General features: G+C 39.8%; 1 protein-coding gene across 3 annotated transcripts in view; it reads left to right on the plus strand.

Moving 5' to 3' along the window:
- Larp4b (La ribonucleoprotein 4B) overlaps nt 1-14,277 on the plus strand; it is a 76,658-nt gene that overhangs the window by 28,058 nt on the left and 34,323 nt on the right. For all 3 annotated transcript variants that reach the window (XM_057787500.1, XM_057787501.1, XM_057787502.1), the window contains exons 2-3: nt 1,007-1,125; nt 3,296-3,355. In XM_057787500.1, coding sequence (XP_057643483.1) covers nt 1,045-1,125; nt 3,296-3,355 — 141 coding nt within the window. In that variant the 5' untranslated portion in view covers nt 1,007-1,044. The remainder of the gene's footprint in view (nt 1-1,006; nt 1,126-3,295; nt 3,356-14,277) is intronic.

Below are 14,277 nucleotides of genomic sequence, written 5' to 3' on the forward strand. Positions count from 1 at the left end.
CAGTGTTTAACTTCCAGTGCTTGCTTTAGTTTTCCCAAGCCAGATGTCTTCCAGGTTTATCTGTTCATTATGTTCAGCAAGCAAGACTCCTTCCCTCCTTCCCCTTTTCCTTCATCTGCAGGGGATTCTTTTACTTGGCTAGTGTGAGTGATACTGCAGTGGGCATAGGCTGTCTTCAGGAGGAACTTACTGCTTTTCCTGAGATGGATACCAAAAAATGGAATTGCTGGATCATGTAGTGTAGTAGTTTTATTTTTAAAGTTTTGAGAAACCTCTCTACCATTTTTCAATAATGGCCACACAGTCCTTCCAGCAGCATTCTCTGTTCTCCACGCCCATGTCAACACTTGTTAGCGCTTGTCTTTTTAGAACTGTCCTAACAGGTGCATGGTGGTACTTTTTGTGGTTTTAATTAGCTTTTCCCTGATGATTAATGAGGTATTTGAATGTCTAAGTATGCTTGTCATTCTCCATTGATGGTGGGTGGTACTTACATTCTTTGGCCATTTTGAAATTAGTTTATTTGGTTTTTACTCTTGAACTATGAATATTCCTCGTGTGCCCTGAATATTAACCCCTCAATTTTAGATTTTAAGATGAATTCCTGGGCTTTTTTGTGTTGGCACACAGTTTCCAAGTTTTCTGATTTCAGTTTCACCTGGTTGGTTTGAAGGAGAAGCTTGCCAAGGCCTCAGTGAATAACATGAATTTTCTGGGCAATTGTTTCTAAACTATTTGGGATCCAGAAGGGTGAACAGATATTTTAGAAGTATTTTTAGACTTAGTAGTTTAAGAAAAATTAGTCAAAGTGCTGGGTATAGTGGCTCACACTTGGGATCCCAGCATTGGGGAAACTGAGGTAGAAGGGTTCCAGTGAGTTGGAGGCAACCTGGACTATATAGTAAGTTCCAGGCTTGCTTGGGTTACAGAGTTAGACCATCTCAAAAATAAAACAACAAAAACTGGTGCTTCTTAAGTGACTCTTTCACTCCTTGTCATTCTCCAGCGTCCAGAGGTTGGCATTATACTTCTCCAGTGGAGCCCATGACTTCTGATCAGGACGCTAAAGTTGTGGCTGAACCGCAGGCACAGCGAGTCCAGGAGGGCAAGGACAGCTCTCATCTGGTAGGTGCTGCTGGAAAGAGGGAAGCCCAAGGGCACAGGCATCCATCTCTTTTTCTGATAAAGAACTCTAGATAGAAGACCTTCATCTTCCCGCAGGGCAGAGAATTTGGACTGCTCTCCAGTATCGAGAGGGAGGGGGAATGGTGTGGGGGGAGGAGAAGAGGAGTGGGAATAGGGGGAGGGGACTGGGGGGGAGGGGACAATATTTGGGAGGAGGGGAGGGAAATGGGAAACGGGGAGCAGGTGGAAATTTTAATTAAAAAAGAATAAAAAAAATAAAAAAAAAAGAACTCTACACTGAACTTTGACTCTTAGAACAAGTGTATCGAATAAGTCATACAGAGGCAAAAGGACTTCTTACTCATCCAGTGTTCTGGCTGAGATCCCTACACCTAGAGAAACACATTTATTTAGCAGTGAGTTAGCAGTAAAGACAGACAGAGCAAACTCTGCTAAGTCTGAAAACAGAAGCATACTTGTACAAGGGTGGTATGATAGGATGCTGTTAGCGGGAACTTAGGCCTGCTCAGGTTTGTCTTGGCATCTGTGTGTGATATTCTTGTCTCTAGTAACAAACTGGATGCCCTCAGGAATGAGGGCTTTGTGACCTGTTTTTAAAGGAAAGTCAGCTTGTTTTATGGTATAGTTGAGAAAGTAGTGAAGGAAATTCTACTTTCTATGTTTTTATTCTGCAGCTGCCTCAAATAGCAAGCTCTAATATTTCAGACAACCCTTTTCATCTTTAAAAAAAATACCTGTGCAGCTTTAGTGGCAGAAACTAAAAGTACTGGGTCAGTAGTTCTCAACCTTCATAAAGCTGTGACCCTTTAATATAGTTCCTCATGTTGTGGTGACCCCCAACCATGAAATGTTTTTGTTGCTACTTCATAACTGTTATGAATCATAATGTAGATGTCTGATAAGCAACCCCAAAGGGGTCATGACTCACATGCTGGGAACCACAGCACTAGATACAGAAAACAATAGACACCTGTAACTTTAGATACTTAAAGCTTTGTATTAAGAAAGTGCAGTTCAGGGGCCAGTAAATGAGTAAAAGCAGTGTCCCACAAGCCAGAAAATCTAAATTAGATTCCCATATTCCACAGTGGAAAGAGAGAACCAGTGAAAGTGGTTCTTTGACTTCGTATGCACACTGTGGCACCCTTCCCACACCCCACACACTCAGACACATGTTGTAAACATACATCTAACATACTCACAAATAATAAGAAATAAAATAATAAAAAAGACGTGGGCTGGAGGCATGGCTCCATCATTAAGAGCACTTGTTGCTCTTGCAGGGGACCTGGGTTTGGTTCCCAGCATCCACATCATGACTTAACAACCATCTCTAATTCCAGTTCCAGGGGACTTGACCCCTCTTCTGACCCCCATGCGTACCAGGCATACAGGCAGAACATTCACATACACATAAAATAGCTCTAAAAACTAAACACCCACACTAATATCACAGCCATTATAGTAAAGTTAATTAGGATTTTATTATACTTGTTTTGGCTACCTTGAATTTTAATCCTGGTCTAGAAAGATGGCTCAATGTTTAGAGTTCCTGGCACATGTGCCCACCCCCCCAGCTCATAGCCTCTTACTATAACTGCAGCTTCAGGCCATCCAGTGGCCCCTGAGGGCTCCTGTGCCCAAGTGCAAATACTTGCATGCAGTGGACTTATAAATAATCAATTTTTTAAAACTTTTAATCCTAGCTGAGTAGTGATGGTGATGGTGCACACCTTTAATCCCAGGATACTCAAGAAGCGCAGGTAGATGAATCTCTATGAGTTCCAGGCCAGCATGATCTACAGAGTGAGTTCCAGGATAGCCAGAGCTACACAGAGAAACCTTGTCTCAAAAACCAAAACAATAACAAAAAATTTAATCCTGTCAAACAATAATATTTAAAGTTCTAAGTAGTGTTGGGAAAAGTAGCTTTTAAAAATTACCCCTGTTGAAACTACCAGAAATTTCACTTAGTACTTCATTTTAAAGCTTCTTTCTTCTTTTGAATATACTTATTCATAATTTTTTTTGCAATGTAAAAACATGCATTTCCCCCCCATTGGGTTTGGTTTTGACTTCTTACTATGGTTTGAAATTATGTTTTCTTTATGTTAGAATGATGGAGTTTTTTATGTTTTCAATTTTACAGATGAATGGTCCTATATCGCAAACCACTTCTCAAACAAGTTCCATCCCAGCTTTGACTCAGGTAATTCGTTTTCTAGATTTATCACAGATTGTCTAGCCACAGTCAAGATTGCCAGATATGGCATTATCCCAAATATGTATTATAAAAAGAATTAGAAAAAGGTTTAGGTTTGTCAAAAGGAGGACCCATTTGACAATGTGCCCTTGGATGTGTTAAGTGTTGACTTTGTCTCTTTTTCACAATGGAAGTGTCAGATATATTTATTCTCAAGTATTCTTGACAGTGTTTTCAGTTCATCTGAATTTAGCTAATGTAATTGATTTTTTAGAGTACGCAAATCAAATTCTAAATAATAACAGAATAAGGACATAGGCTGAATATATAACTCTGTTGATAGAAGATTTGCCTCACGTGTAAGGAGAGAGCCTCAGTACTGTATAAACTGGGTGTGGTGGCCAATGATTGTCGCCTTTAACGCGAGAGAAGCAAGAGTTCAAGGTCTAACTGCCTTTCTGCTGCCAAGTTGCCCCCAGTCAGTGTTCCTAGTGGAGTTACTTTGGCCTCAGGGCCATTTTCAGTTGTTGATTCTGTTGCATTTCAGCATAAATGAGCAGAGATGCTGTTTGAGAGAGATGGGTAAGGACAAGCAATATCAGTAGAAGTGCTTGTTTTTCTGAGAAGTGCCAAGTCTTTTCTAATTGTAATATGGGAACTTGACTCTTAGGCACTAAACTCTATAGACAACTCAATAAAGCCTGAACTATGTCAGAATGATCTTAAGCATTTCATTATATTTAATTATTCCTTCTATGTATATGTGTACACACGTCATAGTGTGTGTGTAGAGGTCAGGGGACAAATTTGGGGAGTCAGTTCTCGCCCTTCGCAGTGTTGGTCTCAGGGGTCAAACTTGAATTGTCAGGCTTGGCAGCCACTGTCTTTATTCACTAAGGCATCCTACTGGCCCAATCAGAAATAATTCTTTAAAATTACTTAAAGATAACAAGATAAGAGAACTAAACCAAAGGAACTGTCTTGGGATGGAGCTTGGTGGTAGAGTGGTTGCTTGATTTATGCAAGGTTTAACCTCCTGCACCCCACCCCACTCATCAACAAACTATGCCTTTTGATGACACTGTTTCTGAGTGAATGTTTAGATTAATTACTATATATCTACGTACTGAATAGTAGGCTCACAGTCAGAAAGCTTGATGGTCTGAAAATAGCCAATACTTTTTTGGTTTAAAAATGACAACAGGGCTGGGCAGTGGTGGGGCACGCCTTTAATCTCAGTACTTAGGACGCAGAGGCAGGTGGATCTCTGTGAGTTCAAGGTCTACAGAGTGAGTTCCAGGACTGGTTTCATAGCTACTGGGAAACCCTGTCTCAAAAAAACCTGAAAAAAGAAACAACCGTCTGCTTTTAGCACAGTATCTTACAGGTTAAATATTTTTAGCAGTATATAATACATATATATATATATAGAGAGAGAGAGAGAGAGAGAGAGAGAGAGTTTTTGGTTTTTGTTTGTTTCTTTGTTTTTTGAGACGGTTTCTCTGTGTAGCTTTGTTCACCAGGCTGGCCTCAGACTCACAAAGGTCCTCCTACCTCTGCCTTCTGAGTGCTGTGATTAAAGGTGTATGCCAGTACGCCTAGCAAGATTAAACTTTTAAGTAGCTGTAAAATGTAGAATTTTTTAAAAAAATTTTCATTATTGCATGCGCACGCGTGTGTGTATGTGTGCGTAAGAGTGCAAGTGTAACTGTTCCAGAGCAAACATGTGCATTGAACTCAAGTTATTAGGTTTGCACTGCAAGTACCCTTACCCACTGTGTCCCCTTGCAGACTGGTAACTAAGTGTTTAAGTTCCTGGTATTGTTTTCTTTAAAGGAAATTCTTTGATGACTACTGTCTTATGAAATAAAATCCAAGAGATACTGAAATACTTGAAAAAAAAAAGACCAGAAATTTGAAATTTCTTGTGACTGTGCTAATAATTTGAGTTGTTTTTAGAATTAAATTTATCCACATATATGCTTCTGTTTCCCCTGCTGTTCTGTACCTTTACATTCCATGTGCCATTTGGATTTCAGCACAAGGAGTCTGATGAATGCCAGGCAGGGCTCTGTTGTCATTAGGATTTGGATTTGAGTGGCAGTAGCATGTGACTGCTGTGCAAGGAGCTATTTTTGGTACTGTGTGTTGGCTTCTTTTCAGAAATGATAGCAAGTTAGTGTGAGATGTATTTGTAGAAGCTCAGAAAAGGACAAGCATTGTGATGTGCGTTTTTGAACTTTCGATATGGGCTGTTGCTTCAGCAAAGAATTAAGTAGTGATAGTGACAATGAGAAAATTGGCCTGTTACAAAAATCTGTGGAAGAGAAGAAACCGGAGAACAAGATAAGTAAAACTTTATCTTCATTATTTGATACCCTTGAAGGTGAGGAGCTTCACAATGTTGAAAATGGACCCAGCCGAGCAGCCGCTGGTGTCACTGTGTGGACTAGAGTTTTTACAAGGTCTGGGCACGGACAGGATCATAGATCAAAGCAGTCACTGAATTCTAATTCCTCTTCCACATCTGAGTTCTATCATGGGTCTGAAAATTTAGATGAGGGTGACAAGAATTTAGATACTGTTGTTATTGAAGAGAATTCTGAGATTGTCAGTGACCCACTGTATATGAGTAGTGACGGACAGGCTTGTTCTGAAGAAGACCAGCCTTTCTCACATGTGCCCATGCCTTCTGATCAGCAGGAGGAAACTTGTCTAAGTGACCATCTGCAGTGTTACCTGGCCACTTGTAAAAACTCTTTAATAGACAAAGAAAAAGTTCTAAATGTTCAAATAAGTAGTTTTAATGAAAATAACTCTGTAGATGTGTCTGCTGGAGAGTTGCAAAATAAAAGCCTTTTTTGTGTTGGTGACAAACATTTTAAGAATTCAAGGGAGAGCAAATTTTACAGTATTTGTGCCATAGATCCGGAGTCCTTGAACATGGAAGAAGAACAGTACACTCCCATGTATGGAGCAGCTGCAGAAGAATGTCATTCAGCTGTTACTTATGAAATTTTCCAAGTGGATTGGCCTGTAGCTAACAGGGAAGAATGTGCTGCCTCAAATACTGTACAGAGGGCAGGAGAATTAAAGCTGCAGGATGAAGAACTGTTACCCCAGGATAACCTATGCCCTTGTGAAACAAAAGAAGCATTTAGCGAGAAAAGTGAATGTAGTTTGGCTATTTTAGTGGATTGTGAACCATCTGATGAAGTACACATCAGTGACCTGCAAACTGAGTCTCTGAGAGCAAAAGTTTATGCCAAATTCCCTAAAGATCACACAGAACATAGTACATTACATAATACTGGCCTACTCCCTGAATTAAATATTAACATAGGCAGTGACTCATTAAAGTGTCCGCGTGCTGTATCTGAAGAAAGAGAGAGCAGTGCTTCAGGAGTAGGAAGTCAGGTGGATGATTCACTTGTTAATTTACTTAATGACATTTCATATGTTGATGGGAATGGTGAACCTGAGGCTATAACAGTGAGTGCTGGCCAAAGTTTAAACTCTAAAACAGAAAGAGAGCAGGACTCTGAAAAGCTACTAGAGGACAATGATTATTTTCACATCAGTGTTAACAGCCCAGGTAGGATCCTTTCCTTTGGTCTAGATAAGATTAACTTAAGCCCCAAAAGGTTAGTTTCAGAGAGTTTAGTCAATGAATATCTCCCAGTTCATGCTAATCTCAGAGAAGTTACCTTGAACAAACCTGATGGTCCTAATCCCATACCCCACCGGGAGCCAGTGCAGATGAAGGAGAACCCGAGAGATAGCAGTCGGGAAACTGGAAGTATCCAACTGGCAAACAGAGGTGAGATGTTCTTGTGTTCTGAAAATGGTTCCACTTACCAAGATGAAGATAGAATGAGCATTTTAGAGACTGAGAGCCTTGGCAATAGGGAGTTGAAATGTTGGTATCAAGCAGACCTCTGTGTAGGTAGTAGGACAGAAAAGGCTCAGACAGAGACCTGTAATGTAACTCAAGTGGAATGTGAACCAGACACAGAAGGGGTGGTCCAGACGACAGATCTGCTGAAGCTTGGACTTCCACAAAGAATGCCAAGTGACAAGTCTTATGATCACTCCAGACCTCTTGAGGGCCCAGAAACACCCCCTGCTTTCATTTTCCCCTGTCCTGACACTGAAGCAAGGGAAACAGCCCTCCATAATAACACAGGAGATGAAGTGCATGTGAAGAGCTTTGTTGGTGCAGGACACAACCAATCCAATGGGCCCTATGCACTAGAAAAGGCTGAAAAGGAACAACAGAAGGCTAATTATAGAGAGATCAGTGAGGAGGACATAGAAAATGCCAAGTCAGATGCTAAAACAATCTTTCAGTGGGAAGCAAGTGTTCCTAAATGTAAAGTTGTGCTCAGTGGAAGCACAGTAACTTGTATTGGTTCCGACGTAGCAGCAGATCTTGATTGTGAAACTAATCAAATTGAAAATAGTTACAAAACAGATGGAGTGAATGAATACCCAGACCTTACTGCTGTACCACCTTTAAATCACAGTCCAGTGTCCCATGAAGCAGAGTGGGTTAATAGTGACAAAAGCCCAAAACTGCATCTCATTAAGTCTGAGTCAGTTAAAGAAGTTTCTAGTGCCTTTGGTAACAGTGCATCAGAATTGAGCAAACAAAAACTAACATGCAAAGAAGAGAAAGAGAGACTTTGTTTGGATAAGGACAGTATTGATCCTAACAGCATTGACTGCTTAGGCCCACGTCGGACAAAAAGAAGAAATGCCAAATCGACACTTAAAGAATCCACTTTAAGTGGAGAGATGCAGTTTTCAAAAAACTCTGAGGTGACTTTTAAGAAAATGACATTATGCAACACTTCTGAGGGATATTCCTCTTTTTTTGATGTTGACTGTATACAAGTGGATGTGCCTGCAGCTGTTCCCAGTGATACTCTCCAGGCAGTTCCTGCCATCCCAGCAGACAGTAAAGAGTGTGCAGTGCCAAGTGGTGACTATGTTGTATCACCTACACAGGACATCCTAAATGTGTCTGAAAATTCCTCAGAAATGGATTGGCACAGGATCCCAGAAGAGTTTTATATTCGTTGTTTGAATAAATTTTCCTATTACCCAACGGCAGGGCTAGCAAGTCAGGCACTTTCAGAAGAACTGACAGGTGGGTGTGGTAGTTATCAAGTGGGCTTTCTCTGGGCTAACACAGCCACAGAAAACATGACAGAAGATGCACAAATATTTAGTGAGAATCTGCACAATAAGCTCCCGTACTTAGGAAATACTTCATTTTCATTGGAACAGACCCCTTATCCGCTGCCAGTGTCAGAGGATGGTGTTTTTTGGGAATGGCAGAATAGAGGTGGACAGTTAGTAAGTATGCTGTATCAGTGTTTGTTGTGTCGTGCTCTGGCAATCTTTACCTTCTGATTGTGTTTATGAAAATTAGTTAATTTAGGTTGTAGGCAGTCTGAATGCATTTGTAAGACTGTGAATGCATGAGGCATCAATTTAACCTTTTTCAAATGAGAAATATATATTATTAATTGGTATATTTAAACCAGAGTTTAAACTGCGTTAACTGTTGGTGCTAAAGCATGTCCCACTAATTACCCCACACAGCATTGTGCAGACCTTTTTGTACGGATACTGTTTTGCTTAGTGTCCCTTACCCTTTTGAGAGGGGTTCTTGTCAGATGGGCAGCAGGAGGAGTTTCAGCAAGTATTTGAAGTCACTGACAACATGTTATACTTACAAAACACAAATATATTTCAAGTGTGTCTTCTTTTTATACTGTGTCTAAGGCAGAAAATTTGCTACTTGTAACTGCCCTAAAAGCTTATTGTCAGTCAAAACCACCTGTGTACCAACCTCAGTGCTTTGGAAGAAGCTTTGCTACTGATGTTGGGTAGCTAACTTGAGCATCTTTCTAGATCTGTAGTCAATGCTTATATTATTCAACAACAGAAAATCAATCTTGCTCATTATACAGATGCACCGAAGTGTTAGTAATATGATAATATTAGTAATGTTAGACATATACTCATCCCTTTTTATCTGCAGGAGATTGGTTCCAAGAGCTTATGGATACTAAAATTATTAATGATAAAAGTCCCTTTTGTGAGACACTGCCGTATTTGCATATAATCTATATGTATTCTCCTGCATACTTGATATCATTCAAGAATACTTAAAATATTAGATACTATGTAAGAGCTGTGGAATAATTGCTATGCTGTGTTGTTTAGGGAAATAGCAAGAAAAGGATTGTATGTGTTTAGTAGGTATACAGGATGTTCCCCCAGATAGTTTTGATGTGTGACTTGTTGAACCTGTAGATATGAAACTCATAGATACACAAGCCTGGCCTGAAATAGAAAGATTTTTTTCTTTATTCAGCCAGTAGTTTATTTGTAGTGATTTTTATGGAATCATTAAGAAAAGCTGTTGGTAATAGGAAGGAGATAGATTTCAGTCAAATACTAAGGAGAGAGTTGTAAAATGGGACTAAATAGGTCATATAATTGAAGGACTTGCTCATTGGTCTGGTCTTGCCTGCCTTTTCTCCATGCTCACATTGCTCTTGTACCCACATTTGGGAATGTTACCAGAAAAGTTAACCTTCACAGTCCTTCGTTTGTCTCCTTAAGTAGTTGGAGAGGACAAAACTCTATAAACAATTAAACTTTTAAGATAATATACAAAGAATCTTTTATTTAAATGTGCACAATTAGTAGCGACTACCAATTGCTAACTGCTTTGTACATTTATGCAGAGTACAGACTGGGTGCTGTCTTTTTCCTTGTGACTTTATGCAAGATGCATGCTTTCTGTTTTAAATTGGCTTTTCAATTGTGAGATTATGTCTAAGCAGTATACTGATGTCTGGTATTACTGTGTTTAATGTGTTGCCTTAACTTTCAAAACTTAATTTAAGAGTCTTGTTATAGGTATTATAGAAGTAACTTTATATTGGACTGCTGTATCTCTACAGAGGTAGCATTGTTGTGGCTCAGAATTCAGTCTTTCCTGAGGTGTTCCCAACTCTTTACTCCATTATCTTACCTATTCTAGTTTCCCCATCTACTTTTTCCTCTCTGACACTCCTCTAGTTTCTGTTCAATATCCTGTTGGCAAAACCATTCTATTGTACATCTGTAAAATAAAAATTTGTGAGTCAGTGCTTTTTTAAGAAAAGCATAGTGTTTTGAATGTACAGCACATCACAACCTGCGGATGGGATGCCTCATCCTTCAGAGAGAAGCAGTGTTGACTTTATAGGTACAATCACTTTAGAATGTGGCAGCTAAGGTCAGCTTGCTTCTAGTTTTAATAACTGTTTCCAACCCACAAAATTTCAGTGTGTGCTTGGGAGGCAGAGGCAGGCGGATCTCTGTGAGTTCGAGACCAGCCTGGTCTACAGAGCTAGTTCCAGGACAGGCTCCAAAACCACAGAGAAACCCTGTCTTGAAAAACCAAAAAAAAAAAAAAATTTCAGTGTGTGTGGGGGGGAATTCTGGCTCATTGAGCCAGGCAGATTAAACTAGGATTCTTTTTTTAAGATTTATTTATTTATTATGTATACAGTGTTCAGCCTCCATGTATGCCTGCAGGTCAGAAGAGGGCACGAGATCTCATTACAGATGGTTGTGAGCCACCATGTGGTTGCTGGGAATTGAACTCAGGACCATCTGAGCCATCTCTCCAGCCCCCTAAACTAGGATTTGAATAATCCTTTACAAGTTTCATAACCATGTTTTACGTAAATAATAGCAGGTTGTTCTTTAATAAAAATATTTTTATGTGAATTTTGAGAAGTCAGTTCTTGAATGTTTTGTGTTTGCTTATATTAGAGCACAATTTTCTAACTACCATCATTACCATTGGCAGATTATTTAACTTTTCTTGGTCTTAGTTTTCTTGTGAAAGGGGGTGCTGGTAATTAATACTTGCCTGTTAGGCTTGTTGTGATTGTAGTAGGAATGCAGATGTAAGATCTCTGCTGTTGTTATTACTGAATCCTAGTTAACCACTCAAAATTGTGTAGCACTCTTCATAGCTGGCTTGAATGTAGCTGCTTAAAGAATAATGATTTCTTTCTTTTTAAAAGTTTTCAGTTTTTTTTTCTCTGTGTCATCTCGGCCATCCTGAAACTTGCTCTGTAGACCAGGCTAGCCTTGAACTCAGAGATTTACTTGCCTCTGCCTCCCAAGGACTGGGATTATAGGTGTGCACCACCATCACCTGGCAAATTCTTACTTAGATTGATTTGTTTTATTATTTTATGTGCATGAATATTTTGCCTTCATGTATCTGTGTACCATGTGTGCTAAGGAAGGTCAGAAGAGGTCTTCGGTTTCCCTGGGACTGGAGTAAGAGGTCGTGAGCTACCGCATAGACTCTGAGAATCAAACTCTGGTCCTCTGCAAGAGCAACATGTGCTCTTAACCACTGTGCCAATTCTCCAGGTCCCCCCACTTAAAGATTTGTTTATTTTATGTGTATAGGTGTTTTGCCTGAATGTATGCCTGCACCGTGTAAGTGTAGTGTCTAAGAAGGCCAGAAGAGAGTGTCAGATCCTTTGGAACTGAACACACACACACACACAAACACACGGTTGTTAGCTGCTCTGTGAGTACTGCGAATCAAACCTGGATCTTCTGAAAGAGTAGCATATGTTTAACCACTGAGCCATCACTTCAGTATCTAAGATGTAATAATTTCTTAACAGGGGGCTGGAGGGATGGCTCAGAGGTTAAAGAGCACTGGCTGCTCTTCCAGAGCTCCTGAGTTCAATTCCTAGCAACTACATGGTGGCTCACAACCATCTGTAATGAGATCTGGCGTCCTCTTCTGGCATGCGGGCATACATGGAGGCAGAATGTTGTATACATAATAAATAAATCTTAAATAATTTTTTAACAGTAGGTCTCTCTGAGTCATTTGTGAGCTAAAACCATGTCGTTTTGTGGAAAATGTACATTTCTTGTGCTATTACTTTGTTAAGTATTCATTCAGCCTATTTCCCAAGTACTTTTCTACTATGTTCTAAATACTGCTGGATATTAGCAACACAGTGGTAAGCAAAGTGTGTCTGGTGTTTGCCACCTAAGACTTACATAGACCACAGATACAGTCCAGATGGAGGCACATGGAAGACTAACCATGCCATGCTGTAATAACTCTGAGTGCTGCTTGTGGGCACTTCACAGCCAGGAAGTCATGAAATCTGTCTTTATAAACTACAGAACATATATTCATGCTAGTCTGCTGCAAAAGGTACTAAAAATGGAAATGATTAACATTAGTTGGTATTAGGAATTTAAAAAATGTATAGCATGTGCATGTGACAAGAGAGTCTGTTAATATAGTGAATGAAACTGGAATAGGAAAGCTTGATTTTGTGATTTGGGGTACTGGGAAGAGATTAATATAGTGAATGAAACTGGAATAGGAAAGCTTGATTTTGTGATTTGGGGTACTGGGAAGAGAATTGGGCCTAATCTAAAAGGTGTTTATACAAGTAGTCAGAAAGGAAATCAAAGGGTATGCTAGACAAACTGGACTGAAGTACAGAAGTGCTGGTGTATTAGAAACAGTAAGCAGCTGTGTCTGGAATTGAACATGACCTAAGAGGTGGTGGTCCTTTAAGAGTACTCTGATACTCTGAGCTGGAAATCTTCGAAGTCTCCAGCATCTACGCATCAGATGCTATTGTTGTCATTGTAACCAGTGAGCTAATGCTTTAACGTGTGCTCTATGGGAACCAAGCTTCATGCTAAGAGCCTTTAGCCAGTAGCTTCATCACATTATTTTTTATTATGAATATCTGAATTTCTTTTTTTTTTAATTAAAAGTACTTGCAAATAAACCCATCATGCAGTTTTAACCAGAACCTAGGTCTATAAACCTCAGTGAACTTCCATACAGTTTAGAATAGCCATTCAGAACCTGTGGAGCTTCACATTGGATTTTACATTTTACTACCAAATACTTTTATGCAATTATCCACCACCAAAAAAATGAAAAATTCTACCAGGTGATGGTGACGCACGCCTTTAATCCCAGCACTTCAGAGGCAGAGGCGGGCAAATCTCTTGAGTTCAAAGACAGTCTGGTGCACAGATTGAGTTCCAGGAGAGCCAGGACTATACAGAAAACGCTGTGCAGAGAAAAAAAAAACAATAAATGAATAAATAGGAAAGAGGAAAGGAAGAATGAGAAAGACTCCTGTTCACTTTAGAAAGTGAGACCAGCACCACACTGTCAGGTGATGTTTCTAGAGATTAAATAACTGCACAGCTGTCAGTGGGATGCTGGACTCAAGCCCCAGTGATGTTAGCACAGGTGAGAGCCCTAGACTAGAAGGGTCAACATCACCTGCAGCCACCTGTAGTCGCTCCGGGAGTTGCTGTGAAGGCACCGAGGTGATAAGGAGGCTTCTCTCAGGAATGGGAGCCAGTAGCTCTGCTGAGAGTGTACGGTGTTTCCTGCCTTAGCTGTTAGGAGGAGCTTTGGTTTTTCTCTCTCTTGCTTATGTGCTTGGAACTTTCTAATTAAGATGTTTCCATCTACATTGTATTGAATTTGTAAATCTATAAATTGGGATTTGTGTTAGGTCGTAGGGGAAGTCAGTTACACAGTTGAGACCGAGTTTGGTGAGATGAAGGAGTCTGTTATCTGCAGTGTGTAGCGGCCTTGTAAGGATGGCTGACTACATTTTTCGATGTTGTTGGTTTGGTTTGGTTTGGTTTGGGGTTTTTTGAGCCTCATTTCATCCCAAAGGTGTGTGTGACTAGCTAGGCTTAGCCCTTTAAGCCTATATTCTCTTAACATTAATTTATGTTTGTTTTTTTTTTAAATTATAAACTAACAAAACAGCATTTGGTTGAACTTAGGATATATATATGTTTGTGTGTGTGTGTGTCTAAAAATCTTT

The sequence above is a fragment of the Chionomys nivalis genome, chromosome 13 (genome assembly GCF_950005125.1).
Source record: "Chionomys nivalis chromosome 13, mChiNiv1.1, whole genome shotgun sequence".
NCBI classification, from domain to species: domain Eukaryota; kingdom Metazoa; phylum Chordata; class Mammalia; order Rodentia; family Cricetidae; genus Chionomys; species Chionomys nivalis.